Source organism: Narcine bancroftii, chromosome 6, assembly GCF_036971445.1.
Source record: "Narcine bancroftii isolate sNarBan1 chromosome 6, sNarBan1.hap1, whole genome shotgun sequence".
NCBI classification, from domain to species: domain Eukaryota; kingdom Metazoa; phylum Chordata; class Chondrichthyes; order Torpediniformes; family Narcinidae; genus Narcine; species Narcine bancroftii.
The window spans coordinates 91,115,318-91,141,669 of NC_091474.1; the positions used below are offsets into that span (position 1 = coordinate 91,115,318).

The 26,352-nt window shown below is 39.8% G+C and overlaps 1 protein-coding gene across 1 annotated transcript in view; it reads left to right on the forward strand.

Moving 5' to 3' along the window:
* Positions 1-25,144, forward strand: part of LOC138737559 (protein TBATA-like) — a 35,118-nt gene extending 9,974 nt beyond the window's left edge. The window contains 4 exon segments of the mRNA XM_069888227.1: positions 2,392-2,538; positions 4,497-4,578; positions 13,603-13,734; positions 23,494-25,144. Coding sequence (XP_069744328.1) covers positions 2,392-2,538; positions 4,497-4,578; positions 13,603-13,734; positions 23,494-23,606 — 474 coding nt within the window. The 3' untranslated portion in view covers positions 23,607-25,144.
* Positions 25,145-26,352: the final 1,208 nt, after the last annotated feature.

Here is a 26,352-nt window from a genome sequence, read left to right on the forward strand (position 1 = left end):
AACCATGTCTCTCTGAAACAGAGTATGCGACTACCTTTTATGTTCCTCTGGTACTGCAATCTTGTCCTTGGGTCCTCCATGCTGGGATGAACTTAGGGGTGGGGTGGGGCAGGGGAATGGGGAGTCGCGCATTTTAATTCCAGAGAGACCATGTTTTGGGACACAGTGGAGGGCTCCCTGGTGCTTCCAGGTTTTGTCTTTACTGACCTCGTGTGGCGATGTGTCGGGATCACTGATTCCACTAGGCAATGGTACAATAGCCAACTCATTTAAATGGCTGAAAACTTTACAAGTCTCTGTGATGCTTTGTTGACTTTGCTTGATTCAGTTAAACGATGTGAAAGCTTTTCCATTTCAGCGATGTTATTGTTGACCTTGCTTGTATCTGGTTCATTGATTTCAACAGGAGATCAGAAGATCACTAATTCCTTTAACCGGCTTAAAAGCCTGTCTGTTCCTGCGATGTTATTTGGCTATCCTTACAATATCAAACTGGACAATGATATATTCTGCCTGGATTGGAAATGTTGCTTGATTCTAATATTGAAGGGGAGGGCAGGAAAATGTAAGGGTGCTGGGGGGCTTCTGGTGTCAAAAATAAATTGACGTTTGTTAGCCTTAACAGACGAAGGAAATTAGCGAGACATCATGCTATTTAAACTGCAAGACATAGAATAACTGAAACTGTATGCACAGCTACGAAGATACATAACTACACCTGCTTAGTCGAGTATAAAGAGATATTGTAAAAGATCTAATGAGATCTCCTGTCCACGTTGATGCAATCACAAAGAAGGCTTGCCAGCGGCGATACTTTGTGAAGAGTTTGAGGAGATTTGCTGTGTCGCCAAAGACTCTTGTAAACTTCTACAGGCGTACTATGCAGCGCCTACTGGCTGGTTGCATCACTGCCTGGTAAGGAGGCACCAAATCTTGGGACAAGGAAAACTACAGGGGGTTGTCAACTCGGCCTGTGACATCACTGGCACCAGACTCCGCTCCATCGAGGGCATCCACATGAGGTGGTGTCTTAAAAAAATGCAGCCTCTATCCTCAAAGACCCCCCCCCTCACCACCACCCAGGCCATGCCCGCTTCACTCTGCTACCATTGGGGTAAAGGTACAGGAGCCTAAAGATGAGCACTCAGACAAGACAGCTTCTTCCCCGCTGCCATCAGATTCCCAAAGAATCAATGAACCAAAGACACTGCCTCACTTTTCGTGCACATTTTTTATATATTATTGTTGTAGGATGGTTCACAATATGAATGTTTGTTTGCCCTAAATTCAGAACACCGTATTTCATGAATTGTTCATGACAATAAATTCTGACTCTTTTTTTGAGTGGGAGATGCTCCAAGCCACTGCACATAGAGACAGACGTCGACCTTGAAAACATTATTTAAAGTGAACGAAATTGTATTAATTGAGTGGGTAAGAAACGAGCAGCTACTCCTCCTTCATGCTCCCCACTCCCGTGAGCGATTACCCAATAAAGGTCGTTTGTGTAGCTCAATTGTTCTGCTATTGTTTTATCTTGAGGAGATACAGCACGGGTCAACTTTAACACAGTTGCAAAATGTGCGTCAAGTATTTGATCAGAAGGGAACTCGATTTTAGCGTTGGCATTACGTTTCCATTAGAATAATAATTTTACGCAGGCAGGTAATAAAGTCAAGTTCAAGTTTATTGTCATCTGAATGTACATATATAATCCATCGTAACAGTGTATCTATGGCACACATACAGTACAGGCACACAGTATACCCTACATATATAGAGTCACCAGTTTGTCCACCTGAGATACCGGCCAGAATTTGACCGATTCACAGCTCATAAGATGACTGTTGTGTGCTAGATACACGTTAAAGGGAGGCATCTTAACCTTATACTCAATGAAGGGCCCAGGCCCCATGTAGGGCTCTACCAGTAACCACCAGGACTAAGGCTAAGGGAATGATAGGCTTTAATAAACAGAAGAACCTTGGTGGCCTGGATCCAGGTATAGGAATGGCGGGAAGGATGAGGTGGCTTGACCTTTATGGCCCAGGACGATGGGGGAGGAGTCATAGGGTATGAGTCATCAGTGGGTGGGCCAACTCCATATATACAGTAGCCAACAATGGAGGAAGCATATCACCACACCCCAAACATTGGTTACTCATTACTTCCTGGTGATGCTGCGTGACCTGGCGAGTTTCTCCAGCATGTATGTGCGTTGCATCTTAATCTTAAAACGTGAGGGTAAAAGACAGCAAAGACACTTTGATCTCGACAAATATGTTTGTGCACTTGCATTAAATGCCGTGGATTTTTTTAATTTGAATGTGTAGAGCTAAGTATTCCTCACTGAAAGAACGGTAACTGCATCATTTCCTTTGATTTTGTCAGACAGAAGAGAGGAGAATGACCCAATATTCTGCACAGATTGGTCGGATAATCCCGAGTTGCACTCCTGCTCTGAGTCACAGATCTTCCCGAAATGGTGCCCATGAAAGAAATAAACACAATGGACTCTTCCAGGACCAGGAATTGTTGGTGAATCCAAACCCTTTTACTAAGGAACAAAATCTAACCATTAATTTATGTTTCTTTCAGACATTGTATGATTAGAAGGATAAAATAAAATATTGTACATGCAGTATATCTGATATAAAAACAGAAAATACGGAACTACTCAAAGTTAGATGCTGTATATGTTCAGCAAATTGGGTTAACATTTCAGATCCATGACCTTTCAATTTTTTAAAGTTAGACATGTTGCACGGTAGCAGGCCCTTCTGGCCCATGAGTCCGTGCTGCCCAAATACACCCAATTGACCCACAACCCCCTTTTGAAGGGTGGGGGATAATTGGAGCCCCCCGGGGAGAATGTACAAACTCCTCACGAACAGCGCTGGATTTGAACCCTGATCGCTGGTGCTGTGACAGTGTGGCGCTAACCGTGCCACTTTTATGGTGATCTTGGTTACTTCAGATTGGGTTAAGATAGAGTAAATGTGAGTAGGCCTTTACTCCTGAGGTTAGGTGAAAGAAAAAATAGAGGACCTGGGTTAAAGGTGAAAGGGGAACAGTGTAAAGGTTATGGGGAGCATCTTCACACAGACAATAGTGGGTGTGTGGAATGAGCTGCCAGCTGAATTGGTAAATACGGACTTCATTTTTAAATTTACACAGGTACATGGATGGGAGGGTTATGGACAGATATGGTGCGGGACTAGACAGAGTAATAGTCCGGCACAGACTTGATGGACTGAAGGGCATTTTTTTGTGCTGCAGTGTTCTATGGTTCTAACGACTGTTAGTTCCTTTACTTCAAAAGTTCCAGCATTTTATTTTTCTTTCCCGCTTTCTTTCACCTGCCTTTATTTATTTCTTGTACATCTGAGTAAACGTCCATGTGTACATGATCTGTGTTGCTGTGTCACTTTCACAGCAGAAGTCTTGGATTAACCAAAGGGCATTAAGGCCACCCCCCCCCCCCCCCACCGCCCCACATCTTCTTTCCCTTTAGTTCTGTTCCTTTTCCCTCTATTTCCTTTCTCAGATTTTCACCTTCCCTCATCATATCCAATTGACCCCTTTCGTTGGTCTAGTCACCTCCCCCTCTCATTCTTCCCTCTTTCTCTCCTCAGTCTTTATTGAGGCACCTGCCTGTTTTTTGCTTATACAGTAAAACCCCTGGTGTGCAGCACTATGAGGATTGGTGAAATTTCCAGTTGCTTGAGATTGAGTTTTGCGTGGATCGGTGAACTAACGGCAAGGTGCGCTAATTTTAAACTGTCGTAATTTTTTTCCCCTATTTATTTTCAACAATTTTTTTGCCGGTTGGTTGAGGCTGCTGGTTGCTTAAATTCGGGATAACAGGGGTTTTACTGTACCCCAAAGAAGGGCTCAGGCTCAAAACATTGGTAATATACTTCCTGTGGTTGCCTCGAGACCGGCTGAGTTCCTCCATAAGGAACTCCATAAGGATTCTTTTTCCATAAGATCTTCCTGCCTTTCCCCTACCTTTGAAACATTAGCTGCTCAATTTTAAAGACACTAAACCAGTGGTCCTCAACCTTTTTCTTTTACCCTCACGTTGGAAGGGATTGCTTAAAGGTGGGATGTAGGTGGAAAGAAAATGATTGAAAACCACTGATTTTAATTGTACCTCATTGACTCATTATGTGCAGTGTTTCAGAACTTCAAAGGAAATGGGCCAATGACAATTTTTCTCAAGCAAAATATTTCAGTAATAATCGGGTCTAGAGCAGTGGTTCTCAACCTTTCCTTCCCACTCACATCCCACCTTGAACAATCCCTTACTTAATCACAGAGCACCAATGGCACAGGAATTATTTAAAGTGGGATGTGAGTGGGTAGAGAAATGACTGCATTAAACTCTTTCTAGTTTTTTTTCTGCAGATCTTGCCAAGGATTGATTTCACATTTCACCTTTATCTATCATTTTGATATCACTGTCATCCTGACCTCACGATTTGTTTTCCTAGGTTTTGGAACTGCTTTGCCAACTTCTCCAAACTGACTCATTCTCTGCTGTTCAGCAGTGGCTGCTTTGTGCCGGGCAAAGAGGTGAGAAAAACCTAGCCTTTGTGAAACATTAACTGTGGTTCAGTGGCTTAACATTTACAGTTTCTAGACTGCAAAGTTGGGAAAATCGTGGAAAAAAATTAACATAATTGCTGCCTGTGTGGTCGTTCACACTGGGCACCTTTTCAGACTGCAAGTGCCTGAGTGCCACAGTCCAGGGGTTAGACGTGCAGTTGAATGGATGACCATCAGTGAATTTTTCCAGTACGATTTACACAGCAGACTCCCTCCAAAAAGTTGTTGGGGTCCTACAGGATAAACCGTGGTGGAGGAATTGACTCAAAATTCCTGCACATCCCTTTTCAGACTGGCCTTGCTACGGCAAAATTCCTTGATTGTGCCTGCAGTCTAAAACCCATAATTGTGTCCCTGGGACAAGAGTTTTAATGAACTCTTACCCAATTAAGCTTTATGGTTAAATCCTTTTGATCTTTGTACAATTTAGCTTAAGTATTACTTCTGTTATTATCACTGATATTATTCTTAATGGCTTGGGATTTTCTTTCTTATATAATTTGCTCTTGTGACATGTACAATAGCAACAAAAGAATCAGAATCAGAGTTTATTGTCATTAAAGTCATGAAATTCATTGTTTTGCAGCAGCGTCACAGGTGAAAATATTGCTATAAATTACAGTTTAAACAAATAAATAAATAAGTGCTAAAAGAAGAGGTAGTGTGTGGTTCACCCTCTGTGGTGATATGTAATTACACCACTAGGACACCAGGGGTCATCCCGGTGACCTTGTCTATCAAGCAGTCCAGAGCTACAGTCTAGCCTTCCAGGTTTGTCTTGCAGAGAGAAAAGACCTCTTTGTGTACATATTAGTTTATTAAATTGTACTGACAATAACCACACCAGCAGTGTGAGTATAAGACAGCTTTCTTTCTTTGGCTTGGCTTCACGGATGAAGATTTATGGAGGGGTAATGTCCATGTTAGCTGCAGGCTCGTTTGTGGCTGACAAGTCCAATGCGGGACAGGCAGACACGGTTACAGTGGTTTCAAGGGAAAATTGGTTCTTTGGGGTTGGGTGTTGGGTTTTTCCTCCTTTGTCTTTTGACAGTGAGCTGGGAGCCCACCTCACTGTCAAAAGACAGCTTTAATAAACTAATATGTGGGGAGGAGTCACGTGATGGAGTAGTGGCCGGACAGTGAACTCCAGCCCTCTCCAGAAAAGTCGGAAAAAACAAAGGAAAACACAAAGGCACAAAAATAAAAATTAAAGTAAAGTGAGTATAAAGGTGGAAAGAAGATGGCGACGAAAAAAGAAAAATCAAAACCAACGGTAAGAAGAGAGGAAGAGAAGACAACGGAAGAAGAAGGAGAAGGCCTTACCTGTTCGAAGAGGCCCGCGGTGGAGAGAGAAACCCGCTCCCTCAGGTCGGTAGAAAGTGGACTACAAAAATGGCTCGCTGAGCCGAGTAAAAGTGCGCAACCGCGCATGCAAAAAAACACACCGACGGGAGGGGTGACCAGCTGGGGAGTCGATCTCCACAGCCGGCAATGACAGCTGCAGAACACCTGCAGCAAGAGGAGAACATAGAAGACAACGAAAACAAGAAAGAAGAGAAGAAAAGGACAACAAAGAAACAACAGATGGCCAACCCAGAGGAAGAAGAAGAGGAAGAGGAAGAGTACAGTGAAATAGAAGAAGAAGGGAAAGGCAAGACAAAGGATATACTTTCTCTTATTAAAGAATACATGGAGTCATTTAAAGAATGGCAAGCGCAAGAATTTAATGATTTAAGAAGAAGAATAAACAATACAGAAGAGAAAATGAATAAAATAGATATGACCTTATCAGAAATGGGAAAAAAAATGGACAAGGTGGAAGAACGAGAAGCAGCAGTAGAAATGGAGGTAGAGGACTTAAAAAAGAAATTAGAGGAATCTAATAAGAAAGTTAAAGAGACACAAGAACTGTTAGCTCAGAAAATAGATATAATGGAAAATTATAACAGAAGAAATAACATAAAGATAGTGGGACTTAAGGAAGATGAAGAAGGCAAGAATATGAGAGAGTTTATAAAAGATTGGATCCCTAGGATCCTAGGATGTCCAGAACTACAGCAAGAAATGGAAATAGAAAGGGCACATAGAGCATTGGCCTTTAAACCACAACCACAACAAAAGCCAAGATCTATTTTAGTAAAATTCCTAAGATATACTACAAGAGAAAAGGTACTGGAGAAAACAATGGAAAAAGTAAGAGAGGGCAACAAGCCACTGGAGTACAAAGGGCAAAAAATCTTCATTTATCCAGATATAAGTTTTGAACTCCTGAAGAAGAGAAAGGAGTTCAATACAGCAAAGGCGATTTTATGGAAGAAAGGGTATAAATTTATACTAAAGCATCCAGTGGTATTGAAAATATTTATTCCAGGACAGCAAAACAGACTATTCTCGGATCCAGAGGAAGCACGAAAATTTGCAGAACAATTACAAAATAGACTGAGAGATGAAGACATGTAACGAGAGTACAAAAGACTGCGAACTAAAAAGTCACAAGTTTTGAACTCCTGAAGAAGAGGAAGGAGTTCAATACATCGAAAACGATCTTATGGAAAAAAACTATTCTCGGATCCAGAGGAAGCAAGGAAATTTGCAGAACAACTACAAAACAAACAGAGAGATGAAGACATGTAATAAGAGTAAAAATGACCACGATTTATATGTATGTGGGTAAAGAGGTATATGTGTGTATATGTATAATGTTCATACATGAATGTACCCGTATTTAGAGGAAAATATAGATAGTATAGACAAGAATTAATAAGGGAAGGAAATGGAATAGAGGGAATAAGGAGGGAATTAAAAGAGTGACCTTTGCTACATATAAAAAGTGAAATCTTTTCTGGGGGGGGCTGGGTGGGGAGGAGTTACGGTCACTGCAAAATCAGCTGACGCTTGCGAGTGAATTCGCAAATCCAAATGGAGAGGGGAGATGTGGTTGTCCGACAAGGGATAAAGGACAACTCAGGAGGGGAAGGGGGGATTGGGGCTAAAGACGTTTTAAATAGGAGAATAAGAAAAATGTTTGATGTTTTAGGAATGTTGTCTTATAAAGGGTTCAAAACAAGAAAACAGAAATGGATAAGAAGGAAAGGTAATGATCGAGAAACGGAAAGGGAAGATAAACCAAGTATAATATGACTACGTTGAACTATATGACTTTAAATATTAATGGAATACATAACCAAATTAAAAGGAAGAAACTGCTAAATTTACTGAAAAAAGAAAAAATTGATATAGCATTTGTGCAAGAAACACATTTAACTCAATTGGAGCACAAGAAATTAAAGAGAGATTGGGTAGGACACGTAACAGCAGCATCGTATAATTCAAAAGCAAGAGGAGTAGCTATATTAATTAGTAAAAATGTGCCATTTAAAATAGAAGAGGAAATAATAGATCCAGCAGGGAGATATGTAATGATAAAATGTCAGATATATTCGGAGTTTTGGAATCTACTCAATGTATATTCACCTAACGAAGAAGATCAAAAGTTTATGCAAGATATCTTTTTGAAGATAGCAGACACGCAAGGGAACATATTAATAGGAGGGGATTTCAACCTGAATTTGAATTCAAATATGGACAAAACAGGGAAAAAAATTAACAGAAAGAACAAAGTAACCAAATTTATAATTAAATCGATGCAAGAAATGCAACTTTTGGATATATGGTGGAAACAACACCCAAAGGAAAAGGAGATTTCATATTACTCGGCTAGACATAAAACATACTCAAGAATAGACCTATTTTTATTATCAGCTCGTATGCAAGATAGAGTAAAAAAAACAGAATATAAAGCTAGAATACTATCGGAACATTGAAAGTTAGAGGACATCCCTCCAAGAATGTATTTTTTCTTTGGCTTGGCTTCGCGGACGAAGATTTATGGAGCGGGTAAAAAAGTCCACGTCAGCTGCAGGCTCGTTTGTGGCTGACCAGTCCGATGCGGGACAGGCAGACACGATTGCAGCGGTTGCAAGGGAAAATTGGTTGGTTGGGGTTGGGTGTTGGGTTTTTCCTCCTTTGCCTTTTGTCAGTGAGGTGGGCTCTGCGGTCTTCTTCAAAGGAGGCTGCTGCCCGCCAAACTGTGAGGCGCCAAGATGCACGGTTTGAGGCGTTATCAGCCCACTGGCGGTGGTCAATGTGGCAGGCACCAAGAGATTTCTTTAGGCAGTCCTTGTACCTTTTCTTTGGTGCACCTCTGTCACGGTGGCCAGTGGAGAGCTCGCCATATAACACGATCTTGGGAAGGCGATGGTCCTCCATTCTGGAGACGTGACCCACCCAGCGCAGCTGGATCTTCAGCAGCGTGGACTCGATGCTGTCGACCTCTGCCATCTCGAGTACCTCGACGTTAGGGGTGTGAGCGCTCCAATGGATGTTGAGGATGGAGCGGAGACAACGCTGGTGGAAGCGTTCTAGGAGCCGTAGGTGGTGCCGGTAGAGGACCCATGATTCGGAGCCGAACAGGAGTGTGGGTATGACAATGGCTCTGTATACGCTTATCTTTGTGAGGTTTTTCAGTTGGTTGTTTTTCCAGACTCTTTTGTGTAGTCTTCCAAAGGCGCTATTTGCCTTGGCGAGTCTGTTGTCTATCTCATTGTCGATCCTTGCATCTGATGAAATGGAGCAGCCGAGATAGGTAAACTGGTTGACCGTTTTGAGTTATGTATAGATGGAGATTAAACCCCATGTTACTTAAAAGGCAGGATTTTAGAGAATTTATTGAAAAACAAATTAAAATGTATTTTGAAATAAATACGAAATCAGTGGAAGATAAGTTTATACTATGGGATGCAATGAAAGCATTCATTAGAGGGCAAATAATAAGTTATGTAACCAAGATGAAGAAGGACTATAATCAGGAAACAGAGCAGTTGGAAAGGGAAATAGTAAATATAGAAAAAGAATTAGCAATGAAGGAAGATACAACTAAAAGAAGAGAATTGGCAGATAAAAAATAAAATATGAAACACTACAAACATATAAGGTGGAGAAGAATATAATGAAAACAAAACAGAAATATTATGAATTAGGTGAAAAAACGCACAAAATCCTAGCATGGCAGCTTAAGACAGAACAAGCTAAGAAAATGGTATTGGCATCAAGGAAAAAAGACAAACAAATTACATATAATCCAAAAGAAATTAAGGAAAACTTTAGAGAATTCTATGAACAATTATACCGAACTGAAAACGAAGGGAAAGAAGGGAAAATAGATGAATTTCTAACTAAAATTGAACTACCAAAACTACAAATAGAGGAACAAAATAAATTAACAGAGCCATTTGGAATAGTAGAAATACAAGAGATAATAAAAAAATTACCAAATAATAAGACACCAGGAGAGGATGGATTCCCAATGGAATTTTATAAAACATTTAAAGACTTATTAATTCCGCCCCTCCTGGAAGTAATCAACCAGGTTGATAAAACACAAAGCTTACCAGATTCATGTAAAACAGCAATAATTACAGTAATACTAAAGCAAGGGAAAGATCCACTCACACCAGCGTCATATAGACCAATATCTTTACTTAACACAGATTATAAGATAATAGCTAAACTATTAGCAAACAGATTAGCAGAGTATGTACCGAAAATAGTAAATCTAGACCAAACTGGATTTATCAAAAAAAGACGCATAACAGACAATATTTGTAAATTTATTAACTTAATTCATGCAGTAGAAGGGAATAAAGCACCAACAGTAGCAGTTGCTTTAGACGCAGAGAAGAATGGAATTATTTATTCAAAGTATTGCAAAAATTCAGTTTACCGGAGAAGTATATTAATTGGATTAAAGCATTATATAAGGGACCATTAGCGAAAGTGACAATAAATGGACATGTATCAAAGCAATTTAACTTAAGCAGGTCAACACGGCAGGGATGCCCACTATCACCTTTATTGTTTGCGTTAGCTATAGAACCACTAGCAGAATTGATAAGAACAAAAAATAATATAAAAGGGATAAAAATAAAAGACAAGGAATATAAAATCAGTTTATTTGCGGATGATGTTATAATATACTTAACAGAACCAGAACTATCAATAAAAGAATTATATAAGAAATTGAAGGAATATGGAGAAGTGTCGGGTTACAAGATCAACGTAAATAAAAGTGAAGCAATGCCTATGAATAATGCGGATTTCTCAAAATTTAAGAAGGAATCACCATTTAGATGGCAAATGCAAGCAATAAGATACCTAGGTGTACAAATAAACAAAAATCTCGGTCAACTATATAAACTCAATTATTATCCACTAATGAAAAAATTACAGGACGATTTAGAGCATTGGAAAGATTTACCACTAACACTAATAGGAAGGATAAACTGTATTAAAATGAACATTTTTCCAAGGATATTATACCTATTTCAGGCATTGCCAATACAACTGACAGAGAAATTCTTCAAGGAGTTAAAGAAAATAATAAGGAAATTTTTATGGAAAGGGGGGAAACCGAGGATAGCACTAGATAAATTAACAGAATGGTATAAACAAGGAGGCTTACAACTGCCAAACTTTAAAAATTATTACAGAGCCACACAATTAAGATACCTATCAGATTTTTATCAAACAAGGGAAAAGCCAGATTGGACTAGGTTAGAATTAGATAAAATAGGGGAAAAGATACCTGAACACATATTATATAAATGGGATGAAAAATTGGTACAACACAGAAGTTCTCCAGTATTACATCATCTACTCAATATTTGGAACAAGATTCATGTAGAAAGAAATAAAACAAATTATCAATTGCCAAAACTAATATTGACGCAAAACAAGTTACTCCCTTTTACAATAGATAACCTTTCCTTTAGAGAAAGGGAGAAAAAAGGGATTAAAAGAATAGAAAATTGTTTTTCAGGAAATAGATTCTTAATCTTTGAACAAATGAAAGATAAATACAATATAACTCAAAATACAGCGCTGGCATATTACCAATTGAGATCCTACTTGAAGGATAAATTAGGAAGCAGTTTGAGTTTGCCAGAGGGAAGTAACTTTGAATATGTGATTACAGATACAATGATAATCAAAAGATTTATAACAAATATGTATATTAAACTGCAAGAAAAGGAGAATGAGGAAACAAATGGTAAAACTAAACAAAAATGGGAACAAGATTTAAATATTAAGATAAAAAAGGAAACATGGGAGAAGTTATACTCTGGGACGATGAGAAATACAATAAATACAAGGTTACGTATGATACAATATAACTGGATACACAGGCTATACATTACACCTCAAAAGTTAAATAAATGGGACCCAACAGTATCTGATAGATGTTTTCGATGTAAAAAAGAAATGGGAACAACAATTCATGCAATCTGGACATGTGAGAAAGTAGAAAAATTTTGGGAAGATCTAAATCAGATATTAAATAAAATAACAGAAAACAATATACCAAAGAATCCAAAGATCTTCCTCCTAAATAACATAAAAAACAAAGAATTTGGAATTGATTTGGAGGATGCACAAAAAAGATTTGTTAAGATAGCTCTAGCCGTAGCAAAAAAATGTATTATGTCAACCTGGAAATTGGAAGATAATTTGAAAATACAACAATGGTATATAGAAATGAATAAATGTATTCCATTAGAAAAAATAACATATAGTTTAAGAAATAATATTGAAATATTCGAACAAATATGGGAGCCTTACATTAAACACAATAGCGAAAACCTACCGGGGACAATCACTACCTAAGTTATCGGAAGGAAAAGGAAATGAAAAGAATGGACTCAGTGGAATTTCTGGTGTATTTTTATTGAATGACAACATTGTCTGACTGGTTTAATGTATCCTAGAGTTTATACCTTAAATGGACGGGAGGGGGGAGGTAGGGAGGGTGGGATGGGAGGAGGGAGGTAGGGAGGGTGGGATGGGAGGAGGGAGGGGGGGAGAAAATGGCACTGTATATGTGTGAAAAGGAAAAAGTGTGTATCGTGGTTAATACGATTTATGGTGTGAAAAATAAAAAATTTAAAAAAAACAAAAAAAAAACTAATATGTACACGAAGAGATCTTGTCTCACTGCAAGATGAACCTGGAAGGCTAGACTGTAGCTCTGGACTGCTTTACATACAAGGTCACCGGAATGACCCCTGGTGACCTAGTAGTGTAATTACAAATCAACACACCATCCATTAAGAAATCTAATTGCAGAGGGGAAGAAGCTTCCTTCCTGATGGTAGCAGTGTGAAGGGAGCATGGCCTGAGTGGTGAGGGTCAGTGAGGATAGTGGCTGCTTCCTTGAGACACCGCCTCTTGTAAATGTCCACGATGGAGTGAAGACTGATGCCTGTGATGGTGCAGGCCGAGTTCACAACTCTCTGTGGACTTTTCCTGTCCTCTACATTGACAGTGATGCAACCCGTCAGAAGGCTCTCTACGGTAAACCTGGACAAATTTGCGAGAGTCTACGGTGATGTACCAGATCTCCTCAAACTCCTCACCAAGTACCGGTGCTGACGAGCCTTCTTCGTGATTTCATCAACATGGAGGTTCTAGGATAGATCTTCAGAGATCCAGCAATCAAAAGATTAATGTAGAGCCAATTTAATTTTGTTTAGATGGAATTAAAATTCAAACACTCAGCATTAGAATAAAAAATATAACAAATCCATAGAAGCATCAGATCCACTTCCCTTTAGTACATTAATAAATCTGTTGAAAACATCTTGATCATTTTTCTGGCTCTACCATTCAATTCAATTTTAATGTTCAATTATTTGTCAAACCTGCCGCAAAACAAGGGGAATAAAATAATCCAGGTTTGTTGATTTTGGGAATGTAATTAAACCAGTGAGATTCAGAAGCCGACAACACCACTTAGACGGTCCGCTCTGCTTTTTCTTCCACTCATATGAATCAGCTTTACATCAATTTTGGGATCTCAATGCTGTGTTTAAGAAAGAAAATATTTTCACTGATTTGTACTAAAATACAAAACCAAAGAGCATAATTTGTTTACAGAGAAAGAGTTTGTACTGGGAATGGTTCAGTCGGTTCTGGGAAGTAGTTCCCCTAATTACCAGCAATGTGAGGAAAGTACAGAGGGGTATCTGAAACCCCAAGCAGATCACATTCCTTCAGCCTCGATCTCAGGTAGGTCAACTTCCACCAGGAAAAGACTTAACGAGGTATGAATGAGTAATTAATGAATTCATCTACTGAACCGTTCAATTTAGACATACAGCACGGTAACAGGCCATTCCGGCCCACGACCCCATTCCGCCCAACTTACACCCAATTAACCTACAACCCCCAGTATGTTTCGAACGTAGGAGGAAACTGGAGCCCCTCCTCTGCCGCCGCCGCCACGCAGACATGGGGAGAACAGGGTGGGATTCGAACCCTGACCCCAGTCACTGGCACGGTAAAGGCATTGTGCTAACCACTCTGCCAACCGTGCTGCTCTGTAATATCCAAGAATATTCTTTATTATGAAGCCAAATTGCAGGGACTGATACTCATCATGCAATATATTAATTTATTCACTCTCAAAAAGTTTTATACTGGTACTGCCTTATGATTTACAATGTATAGCTGAGACAAATCACTTTAACGGAAGCATCTTGGAATAGTTCTCACAGGAAATGAGTAAATCTCATTACAGAGAACAATCGTGTGGAACGTGACTTGCATTAGCTAAAACTTTATCCTTGTTCGCAGAACTAAAAACTGTGTAGTCAATGGAATGAACTTCAGCAGGCATTTTTACAAGACATTTTCTTACCATATTGGCACCAAATGGAATTCATTTCCAGTTATTCTTGTTTATTTTCTCAGAATAAGCTTTCAAATTAATCCCATACTTTAAGCATTTAGCAGCTTAGAGTTAATAAAACTGGACAATAATTTTTTTTAAAAGGTTTGTTTCCTAAAAATAAATTGGGGACTATGATAGATGCAAAGTTTCACATTTGCTGTATCTCATGGGAAGTTGGAGAAACATGAACCTTTATCGAATTGAACATGATGCCGAAACATTGCATCCGTTCAACTGACCTCAAAATTTTTTAATTGCTGATTTTTGTTTGCGCTCTCACTCACGCCTCTGGCGTCGGTGCCCAACAATAGTCGGCCAGCAGTGATAGTTTACCCTTGCCCTGATACCGCTTTTCCATGGCTGCAAAATCCCGGTGAAACCTTTCACTGTGTTCGTCACCGAGATCAGCAGGGGATGACGTCCAAGTGCGAATGCAGAAAGTTGATTTTCAATGACATGTTGCACATCATGGCTTGAAGTAGATTTAAAATGCGACAGGAAATCACAAAAATAGGCCATATCTAAAAAAATGGTACATGACAGGAACATTTTAAGATGATTACAGGGAGCAAAATCTTTGGTGCCCAGAGTCATGGATCTTAGTTCTTGAGTGCATTCTGGAATATCTGGAACAATTTCAGAGTTATTGGATAAAGAGTTAGAAATACAATGGATTGAAAAGAATAGTCTGCATTTATTGTGTGTTATGACAACTTGATGGACATTTTTCAGAACTGTCGAAATGATACCTAATTCAAAGTTCAAAGAGTAATACTTCAAATAAATCAGTAGTAATTCCCAAATGCATGCTATAACTCCGTCTCTTTTTGGTTTACCTTTGACATTTGCAATTCCAGTACCCGACATTCTGAATGTGAGCTGTGCCCCAAATCACCAGTATTTCAACCCTTCCTTCTGGAAGTCTGATCTCTCGATATGGCTGCACCATCAATAATCACAAAAGTTGTGAAACTGACAGGCTTTTATTCACTATAGACTGGAACAGCCGTCTACCTCTTTGACTGATCAAGGCAGAGTGGATTGAGGAGCATGCAAAGGGCCAGTCATGGCGGAGCAGTGGTTTACTGCAACTACACCCTCTGTTTTCCACAGCTTCCCAACCTATTTCTCTGGACATGCTTCTGCTTTTCCCAACTCCTGTAATTTCCTCCTGTCACCCATATCTTTCATTTCACCACCTCCCATGAAGTACCTATTGTTTTGGAAAGAAAGGAGTGATTTGAAAACTTTCCAAGTGTAAGTGCTTTCAGGTGAAGGTGAGCATAATGCTGAAGCAGGTTGGCAAGTGCCAGCCAGAAAACGCAAGAACAAGAGCAATGCTGTCCCCCAAACCTGCTTCACCGTTCAATAAAATCAAGGCTAATCTAACTTCTGATCAAACCCTCTCCAGAGTCTATGCACTAACCCCTTTTACACATTTAATTTTCATCAAAAAATTAAATCCTTACTTCCCAGGACTGGTAGAGGGCACAGAGTGTTGCAGGCAGCAAGTAATCTCACTGTCACATTCCTGATATTTGCATGTGGCCAAAGTTTCACTGCGTTTAAAATGCATTCTGTTCAGATTTCAGATTTATTGTCAGAGCACATACATGACATCACATACAACCCTGAGATTCCTTTTTCCTGTGGGCGAGGTAGAATTACCACTTATTGGTAGTGCAAAAAAAAACTGTACTCAACGTACATGTAAACAAACTACAGTACAGAGAGAAAAAATATCAATGAAGTGCAGAAGTAAGAGTCCTTGAATGAGTCCCTGATTGAGTTTGTCATTGAGGAGTCTGATGGAGGAGGGGGAGCAGCTGTTCCTGAACCTGGTGGTGTGAGCCTTGTGGCACCTACACCTCTTCCCTGATGGCAGTAGCGAGAACAGAGTGTGTGCAGGGTGGAGTGAATCCTTCATGATTGCTGCTGCTCTCTGATGGCAGCGTTCCCTGCAGATGTTTTGCCTGTGATGTCCTGGGCTGTGTCCTCTACGTTTTGGTGTTCCCATACCAGACCATGATGCAGCCGGTCAGCACACTTTCCACCACATACCTGTAGAAATTTGCCAGGATTTCTGGTGTCATATTAAACCTCCGCAAACTCCAGAGGAAGCAAAGGTGCTGACGTGCTTTCTTCATGATACCATTAGTGTGTTGAGTCCAGGAAAGATCCTCTGAGATAATCACTCCTAAGAATTTAAATTTGGGAATTCATCCGTTTTCCTTCTAACTCTAAGATCCACTCCCTAGGCTAGTGGTTTTCATCCTTTTTTCTTTCCACTCACATCCCACTTTAAGTAATCCCTATACCATAGTTGCTCTGTGATTAGTAAGGAATTGCTTAAGGTGGTATGTGGGTGGAAAGAAAAAGTTTGAAAACCACTGCTCTAATCTTAACTAATTGACTCGTTATATGCACGGTTTCATAACTCCAAAGGAAATGGGCAAATGACGATTTTTCTCCAGCAGACTATTTCAGTAACAATTGGGTCTGGAGCAGTGGTTCTCAACCTTCCCACTCACATCCCACCTTAAGCAATCCCTTCCTAATCACAGAGCACCAATGGCACAGGGATAACTTAAAGTGGGATTGAGTGGAAAGAAGAAGGTTGAGAACCACTACCTACCCTAGGGGATTAAATGTGGAGGTGTAAAGAAAATAAGATCTCCAGAGGATTGATTTCCCTGACAACAAATGCTGGACAACAATATATCAAAACATCCTCGACCTCAACCCTGATTTTTGGAAACCATTGGCAGGAGTTACTTGCTGCTGCCTTGGCCCCTGCTGTTGGCACAAACACCCCTCAACTAATTTTCAGCAAGGCCCCTAGATTCTGAGAGCCATCACCTTGCCTTCCATTGTATTATCCTTTTATATATAATTATCTTCTTTTTCTATTCTTTTGTGTTGTGTGTTTTCTGTACCTGGGCAGCTGATAAAATCTGTAAATGACAGGCAATTCTTGGCATGGTATGAAAGACCAAAAATGCCTTCTGCATATTCCTAGAACTTTTCCATCCTTTCCCAGAGGTTTTATAAGAGTTTTTTGGGAGGGTCTCCTTTCCATCACCTAGTGTGGAAGATCATAAAACATTTCCATGGAGCAGCTGTGCAAATGAGATCGTAAAAACAGGAGCAGGAGTCAGCCTGTCAAGCCTGCCCTGCCAATCTTGGCTGAACTGATGATGGGCTCATCTCCACCTGCCTGCCTTTTCCCCATAATCCAAATTTCCCTACTCTGTAAAAATCTATCCAACCTTGTCCTAAATCTATTGACTGAGGTGGCCTCCACTGCTTCAATGGGTAGTGAATTCCACAGATTCACCACCCCCTGGGAAAAGCAGTTCCTCCTCATCTCCGTCCTAAATCTACTCCCCTGGATCTTGAGCGGTGATCCCGAGTTCTAGTCTCCTCTAGAGATCAGAACTTCGGCAGCGCTTCTCGTTGCTCGAGCATAGGACGAATTACGTTTGACAGGACCTCAGCAGCAGGCATGAGTCAAACTGCCTTGGATATGAGATACAATTGCCTGTGTTGCACATGGACATCAAACAAGCCACTGACTCTAGGGTCAGCAGGGGAGAAGGTCATATTTGCTTTCTTAATTGGGAGCTGAACCTGAAATTTTACTTTCAATGACTGATCTGTAAAAACACCTGTAATAACCTTTCACCCTGTAATAACCTTTCACCCTGTAATAACCTCTCACCCTGTAATAACCTCTCACCCTGTAATAACCTTTCACCCTGTAATATTCCTTTCCTCTGAAAGTGGCTGACTAACATTTTCTGATGAAGAACATTTCCTTGCCCATTACAGCAACTAAAGCAGACATTACAGTTCCAGACTTTTAATTTTTTTTAAGGAAGGGTGTATGTTTTGTTTTCAACTGTCTGTCGCGATTCCTTTCATAAAGTGAAAATGCACCTTGCTCATAATCTACTTTGTGGTTATTTATATGGGGACTTGGGCTATTGTTTGGCTTCCTGGCTTCCTTTCTACAGGTTCAGGTTGGCATTCCTTTTCCTGAAATTGGCAAGGGTAGACAGATGGTGAGTTGCAGATTGAAGAATTATTGTCAGAGTACATACATACAACCCTGAGATTTTCTTTCCTGTGGGTGAGGCAGAATTACCATTTATTGGTAGTGCAAAAAACTCTACACAATGTACAGATATAAAGAAATGTAAACAACTGTGCAATACAGAGAGGGAAAAAAACCAATAAAATGCACAAATAAGAATCCTTAAATGAGTCCCTGATTGAGTTTGTCATTGAGTAGGTGGAGGGGTAGCAGCTGTTCCTGAACCTGGTGGTGCGAGACTTGTGGCACCGATACCTCTTTCCTGATGGTAGCAGCGAGAACAGAGCACGTGTTGGGTGGTATGGATCCTTGATGATGGCAGCAGCATTCCCTGTGGATGTTCTCGATGGTGGGGAGGGTTTGTGCCTGTGATGTCCACTATCTTCTGCAGGGCTTTACGCTCGGCGGTATTGTTATCCACATACCAGACCGTAATGCAGCCAGTCAGCTCACTTTCCACCACACATCTGTAGAAATATGCCAGGGTTTCTGATGTCATACCTAATCTCCGTGAACTCCTGAGGAAGTAGAGGCCCTGACGTGCTTTCTTCATGGTATTATTGGTGTGTTGGGTCCAGGAAAGATCCTCTAAGATGGTGACTTCCAAGAGTTTGTACTGTCAGCTGAGCTAAATGGAGAATTCAGTGTCATAATTATAGCATCTCTAATATTGGCTTATAATTAGCACTTCAACTAAATTATATGTCCAGCAATACATAAAGATGCTGGAGGAACTCAACAGGTCACTCAGCTTCCACAGGAAGTAAAGGGATATAACCAAGGATTGGCGCCTGAGCCCTTCGTCAAAAAGCAGGCAAGAGGGATATGGAAAGATAAAGAGATGGGACGGGTTCTAATGGAAACTGGAGAAGTGGACTTCAATTTTCATTAGACCTCTTCCCATCACATCAACCTTCAGTTTCCTTTAAGCCCTCCCCATCTCTCTCAATTTCCCTCACCCCTTCCATTCCTTAATGAAGGGCTCAAGACTGAAACGGCGGTATTTTTATTGGGTTATGTTAAGAAATTGAGTTTGGAGTTAAAATTAGATACATTTCAAATTGCTTTTTTGAGATTGGCCCCAGCTGTGGCTAGAAAATGTCTGGCAATTACTTGGAATAATGAGACCAATTTGTGTATTCAACGATAGCATTTGGAAATGAGATCTTGTATTCCATTGGAAAAGATCACATATAATTAATGTAATAATTATTCCTTTTTTGTTAAAACCTGGAGCCCGTATATGGAATATATGAGATTGAATTAGTAATAGATTTTTTTTTTCCCCACACATTGATGGTGTTGTCCCAAACCATGGCAATAATTGAAGGGAGTTATGTTATTTGATCTCTTCTTCCTTTTGAGGTAGTTTAGAGGGGGGGCTGGGAGGGGTGGGTGGGTTAGGGTTGGGGGGGTAATATGTGGTAAAATAGCATATATTTTCATTTTTATTGTATGATTTATTATGATTAATCATAAAATTTTCCACAAAAAAAACTGAAATGGTGGTTATGCATCTTTATCTTTGCTATATGACCTGTTGAGTTTCTCCAGCTTTGTGTTTTTACACCAAAGAAGTAGGCCCTTTCTGGAAATAATACTAAAAAATTGCACAATATATTGCACTTAATATGTTGCAACAGTGTAAATGTCGTTTACGAAGTAGTTGGGGATGGTTACACTTTAGACATTTGATATTATTTAGAATTAAAAAATAGCCGCGTCAAACTTGTCCAATAATCTATCTGACTGGGGAAACTTCCTTTTTATGCCTAGGTCAGCCACTCATGTCAGCTCTTATTACACACAAACTTTGAAGCAAATAGACATTGTTTGCTCATATAACTGTTAACAAATACGAATGCCGTGCAGTGTCAATTGTGAAAGCAACATGAGCTCATGCTGACCTGATCGGGTTCATTCTTCAGGGACATTTATCCAATAACCATTGTTTGCAAGATCCACAGTTAAAGGGTCGGCAAAGATTGTGATCTGATGGTTCCAGGGCCAAGATACAGAGTTCCTATTATGTTTCATTTTATTATCATAATAAAACCTTCATTTACCCCGACAAGTGAAAATAAATTCTCTCTAATGATTCTGTCATCTATTGACTTATGCCTTAACCCGCACTGTGCAATGTTTGTTTTTTACTATCTTTTTTTGAATATTTTATTTTAATTTTCAAACATTTTTTAACATTTATGTAACATACAGAGTCTGTATTTATCCTTGTACAACTGAGAGTACATCGATAACAAAAGGAAAAACCCCCTATAAATCCCCCCTCTGCTTTTTCCCCTACCAGTTTATCTTAACCCCCCCACCCCCTCCCCGGTACCAATAGCCAAGCTATTGGCATCAGTCTCACCCCCCATCATTTTAAGGCATTCCTAATGCACCCATCTACCACTTGTACCTCCCTCTCCTTCCTTGAGCTCCCCGTATTCATTCTTACTTCTGATATACATTCATCTTTAAACATTAATATTATGATAAAAACATATAATCCTCCCTCAAATTCCAATTGCAATATTTACAGTCCATCTTTCCCTTGATTCCTCTTTCTACCTTATTTACTTTTAAGCCCAAAGCAGTAGCTGGCTCCTTACAAAGTCCATTGCCTCCCTTGGATCTTTAAAAAACTTTCTTTTCCTTCCCGCCCTCACTATCTTCAGTGTTGCCAGGTGAAGGAGGGTAAACTTGATTCCTTTTTGTTTGCTTTTTTTCTTTCTGCAAAGTAATTATTATTGTCATACTTCATCTTTTTAGTTATGTAGGCAAAGTTCTTTTCCATTTGCTTTACAATGAATAAAAAAATAAAATTCTATTGTCTTCAATTTGTCATTAACTAAAATCTGAGATAGGAATTCCATTCTCAGTGTCTTTTTGAAGTTCAGTTTAAAGATTTCTCATTTTCCCCACCAATTTCCACCCACAACTCTTTGTTGTATTCTTGCAATGAATTTTCTCTAAACATTGTCAATAAAGTTCTTGACTTGATTCTTGGCAAGTGCATTCCAGATTCCATGGGCCATAAAAACATCCTCAGGTCCCCATTATCATCTCACCTCTTCTCTTGAACCTATGCTATTTTTACTTATCTGTAATAAGTTCCTTCTATCTACCTTTTATAATTTTGTACTCTATCAGGTTCATTACATACATAAATGAGGTCTGAAGCATTCATGGTTCTGTCATTATATAGGTTTGAATCCCTTTCTCTGCACTATGTTATCTTCAAGCATGGACATAAACTCTTTCTGGTGAGCTCCGATGAAGATCACATCATAAATATCTCAATTCTTTGGGTTGGCCAACTTAAGACAGCATCTTCCAGCCAGATTCAGTGGAGTCACACTTGGCGGAATATAGCTCTTGTTAATGGGCTTGATTCAAGAGTTTCAATTGCATCACTTTAGTCACTTTCAGGTGGAATCGCCTGGAGAATGTGGCTCCAGGGTGGCTGCAGGTGTCTGCAAAGGGATGTTCAGGTGGCAGATTTTGCCAGCTGAATGTCTGAAGCGGGGAGAGGTGCTGCGGAGCAAATGGCAGCTCCTGAGTCGGGGCAGGGGCAGCCATGTGACAGCTCACCTCCCCGCTGCCAACAACCCTCTCGCTGCCTGACAGCCCCCTGGCGCGGGACTACAGGGCTGGGGTGGCTGGCGCAGGGGCGGCCAGTGACATCCCGCACTGACCGCCCCACCACTGACATCCTGCACCAGCTGCCCCAGCCCTGACGTCCTCCACTTTGCCTGGTGCTGCTTTCAGGTGCAACAGGGGATTCTCCGAGCCGGAGAACATGCCTACCCGAGGAGAGTTAGGTAAGTTCTCCTCCTGGTCGGTTCTCCATTTTCAGGTGGCCACACGACAGTTGCATTGGGGTAGAATAAGCGACTTCACAGTGGCCACATGAAAGCGGCTTCTGAGATTGACAGCTTGCTTTGAGAAATTATTACATCCATGTTTAAATATCATTGGTTGTCCTTGCTGCCACTTTGTGTATATATGTACTGTATGGGCTGCCCCACCCCCTGAACCTGTGACTCCTCCCTCCCAGATATCCCCATAAAGGCTGTTATGGCCCAAACCCTTCTCTCAGTACCTGCCTCGGAATTGGGCCAGCAACATGCAAGCTGTGCTGACACTTTAAGGTGATTAAAGCCTCTCTGATTGTGGTTGATTGGTAGTACACTTGCACCATCATGTTGATCTAGCTAATCTAGTGAGGTTTCCTTTCACAGAACTGTGTATCTGGCACCAGGTCCATTGAGTTTAACTCATACTCTGAATCTGTCTCTGTTCTTCTCCCTTCTGTGGAATTTCAATTCTTTTTATCCTGCAAAATTTATTGAAATGAATTTCCAATCCAGGTTGTGCACACTTTCACATGAAGGTTAAGATAAATTCATGTAAATCCCTGTTCATGACTACTTGAAGCAGAAAAAAGGAGATTTGGGAGGGTATCGAGGAGGGTTCTGGGTCCAGGAATCAGGAACACACAGAAGGCCTCAACAAGCAAGGGAAACAGTACCCCCACCTCCCCTATTAGCCACTTGCTGCCCCATCTCTACAAGACTTGAGTTCTCGCACTGTCCTCATTAGAATTTGAAACAAGTAATCCTCAAACCCAAGGATTGTCTAAGAAAGACAATTATTGATGTCAACCAATATTACATAAGCCACATATACTTTACTATTCCAAATTATTGCTACATTTGTACATTTAACTGATTCTGAGTGATTCTAGCGCTGAACTTGGGTAATAAACATGAGAAATAGGACCAGAATTGGACAGGTCAATCCTATTCTCCGACTCAATCATTTCAAAGATGACCATCCTTCAAATCAATTCTATTTTTGCATGTGCGGGCTTAAAATGTTCCAAACCCTAAAAACATTTGTCATGAGTAGTTAAATCTGTATTTATGTGAGGGGATGGATTTCTTCTCTAAATTGGACAATGTTTATTGCTAAGTATTGTTTGTCCATTACTTAGATCGCATAGGAAGTGCAGAAGTTCTTCTGATTCACAGAAGCAAGTCTCCTGAGGCAAAATGTAACGGAAGATTGGAAGTCTCAGATCAAAACCAAGACGTCGAGTCTAAATAAAACTATCCAGGAGGAGTAACACATTGATTTGTCCCAGTGATTAAAGTCTGAATAGAAAAATGTTGAAAATGTAACACAATAAGACAATACTTTTGATTATATTACTCGGATTTTAAAGAAGCAGATGCAAGTTTTCAGTTAAACAACATATTTCATAAAGACTCTCAGGCCAATAACATTTAAAGATTGAATAATCACTGATCAGTATTGAAAATTGAACTGCAATTATGCAAAATATACATTTGTTAATTAGGCATTTTATTTCAGATTCATGATCATAGGGGCCATGTTTGATTTATACATGTTGCTGTCAATTACCCATCCACATGAATAAATAAGTTTCTGGGAATTTATGGTGACCATTGTTTCCCCAAAATAAAAATGGATAAGTTGAAAGATAGTTTTCCAATTTACCAGATCCAACAGATCATTCCTAAATTTTTTTTTCAACAAAAGAATGATTTTGTTTTTGTTCATTTACAATTTGGCGTGAATTGCTATTTGTCAAAATTAAGAAAATTTCAATATTGTTCACTAATTTACGCTACTTTTTCTCTCCATACAAAAGGCAGATATTTCATTGAAGCAATTCAGAAAAGACAGGTTGAGAGGGTAAAAAAGCAAACATAAATGCAAGTTCTTCCTTTATTTTGAAATTTAGGCATGCAGCACAGTGACAGGCCATTTCGGCTCACGAGCTCGTGCCGCCCAATTTAACCTACACCCCCCCCAGTACATTTTGAACAGTGAGAGCCCTCGGAGAAAACCCACATAGACATGGGGAGAATGTACAAACTCCTTACACTCAGCGCGGGATCCGAACCAAAGGCCCAAACCCTTCCCTCAGTACCTGCTTCGGAATCGGGCCAGCAACATGCAAGCTGTACTGACACTTTAAGGTGATTAAAGCCTCTGATTGTGGTTGATTGGTAGTACACTTGCACCATCATGTTGATCTAGCTAATCTAGTGAGCTTTCCTTTCACAGAACTGTGTATCTGGCACCAGGTCCATTGAGTTTAACCAATACTCTGAATCTGTCTCTGTTCTTCTCCCTTCTGTGGAATTTCAATTCTTTTTATCCTGCAAAATTTATTGAAATGAATTTCCAATCCAGGTTGTGCACACTTTCACATGAAGGTTAAGATAAATTCATGTAATTCACCCCAATCGCTGGTGCGGTAAAGGAGTTGCACTAACTGCTACGTCAACCGTGCTGCTCAAAATTTATGAAAATTTTTTTTCTCTATTCCCTAATATCTGGTAACTGAAAATTAAAACGTTTTCACCATGGTTACATTTTTAACTCTACGATCAATATGCCAGTATGTTTCTAAATATTAGTGATATTTGTAAAACACTATGTGAGTGCATTGTGTGTACTTTAAACCAAATATTATTTTGAATGTATGACTTCTAAAATCATGAAAATATGGTTTTGTAGTCGTGCAATGGGATTATACACAGACCATCATTTTGGACGTTGAATTTGACACAAAAAGATAAAATGAATGCATTTATTCCTTCTGCTAATTAAATTAAAAGTGGAGTTAAAAAAATAGATTTCATTCATTATATAGAATGAAAGCACATCACACAGATGGTGAAGACTGGGATACAATGAAAATGAAATCACATTAAAAAAAATATTTAAAATTTTTGGACCATACATCCAATACAAAATTTAAAAATATGTTGACAAATTTATGCTCCATGATGGTTGTATCCCAAACCCTCCAACCCCTCCCCCCCCCCCCCCCCCACCACCCCAAAAGACCCCAAAGAAAGGGTTGAGAGAAGAGAAAAAGAAAGAAAGATAGAGGGGAAAAATAAGAACAGTTGTTGGAAAGCACTGTTCACTCCACCAAATTCATTACTTAATGAGTCTTCTTCTTTGTGGACTCGAAGACTGAAAGAAACACAACTAAAGATTTGCCCCTGAGATCTGTAAATATGCCTCCATATTTTTAGAAATATGTCATACTTATTTCTTAGGTTGTAAGTAATTTTCTCAGCTATGCTTTTCTGCATTCCAGTCTGCCCATTAGCTAGATGGGAGTCAGACTTCCAAGCAAATGCAATACACTTACTGGAAAATGAAATCACATTGATGGCATTCGAATTGTTCTTCAGTTGAAGGAAGGTTGGGATAGATCCTTTCTTAATTCCTCTTTGGCTATTATTTTGGGATCAAGAGTAATTGGTTTTCACTCCAGTTTGGTCAGTTTTGAAACAGTTAATGAGTCCATTATAGATCCTCTAAATTCTTCCACACATTAGACAGGTTCTTGCTTAACTTGAAACCAAGCACGTTATACCTATGCAGGCAGAGTACCTAGAAAGTAAATCTACCCACGCCATAGAGTCAAAGCTCACAATGTATGAGGGAACCCAAATTTCTAAATTTGCTTGATTTCAACAAAAACATTGCATCTCTCCCTCCCTTCCTTACCCCACCTCCATTCACACTCCTGCATCAAGCAAAACAAGTTCTTACTTTGGCGCTAGGCCCTTCATTGTAGAATTGCACAGTGCAGGGGTGACCAACCTTTTAATTTAAAATTTTTAATTTAGACATGCAGCCCAGTAACAGGCCATTTCAGCCTATGTGTCTGTGGCACACAATTAACCTAACTCCTGCTATGTACATGTAGCCTGAAATGGCCTAATACCATGCTATATGTCTAAATTAAAGATTAAAAATTAAAAGGTTGGCCACCCTTGGCATAGTGGAACAATCTTAAGGA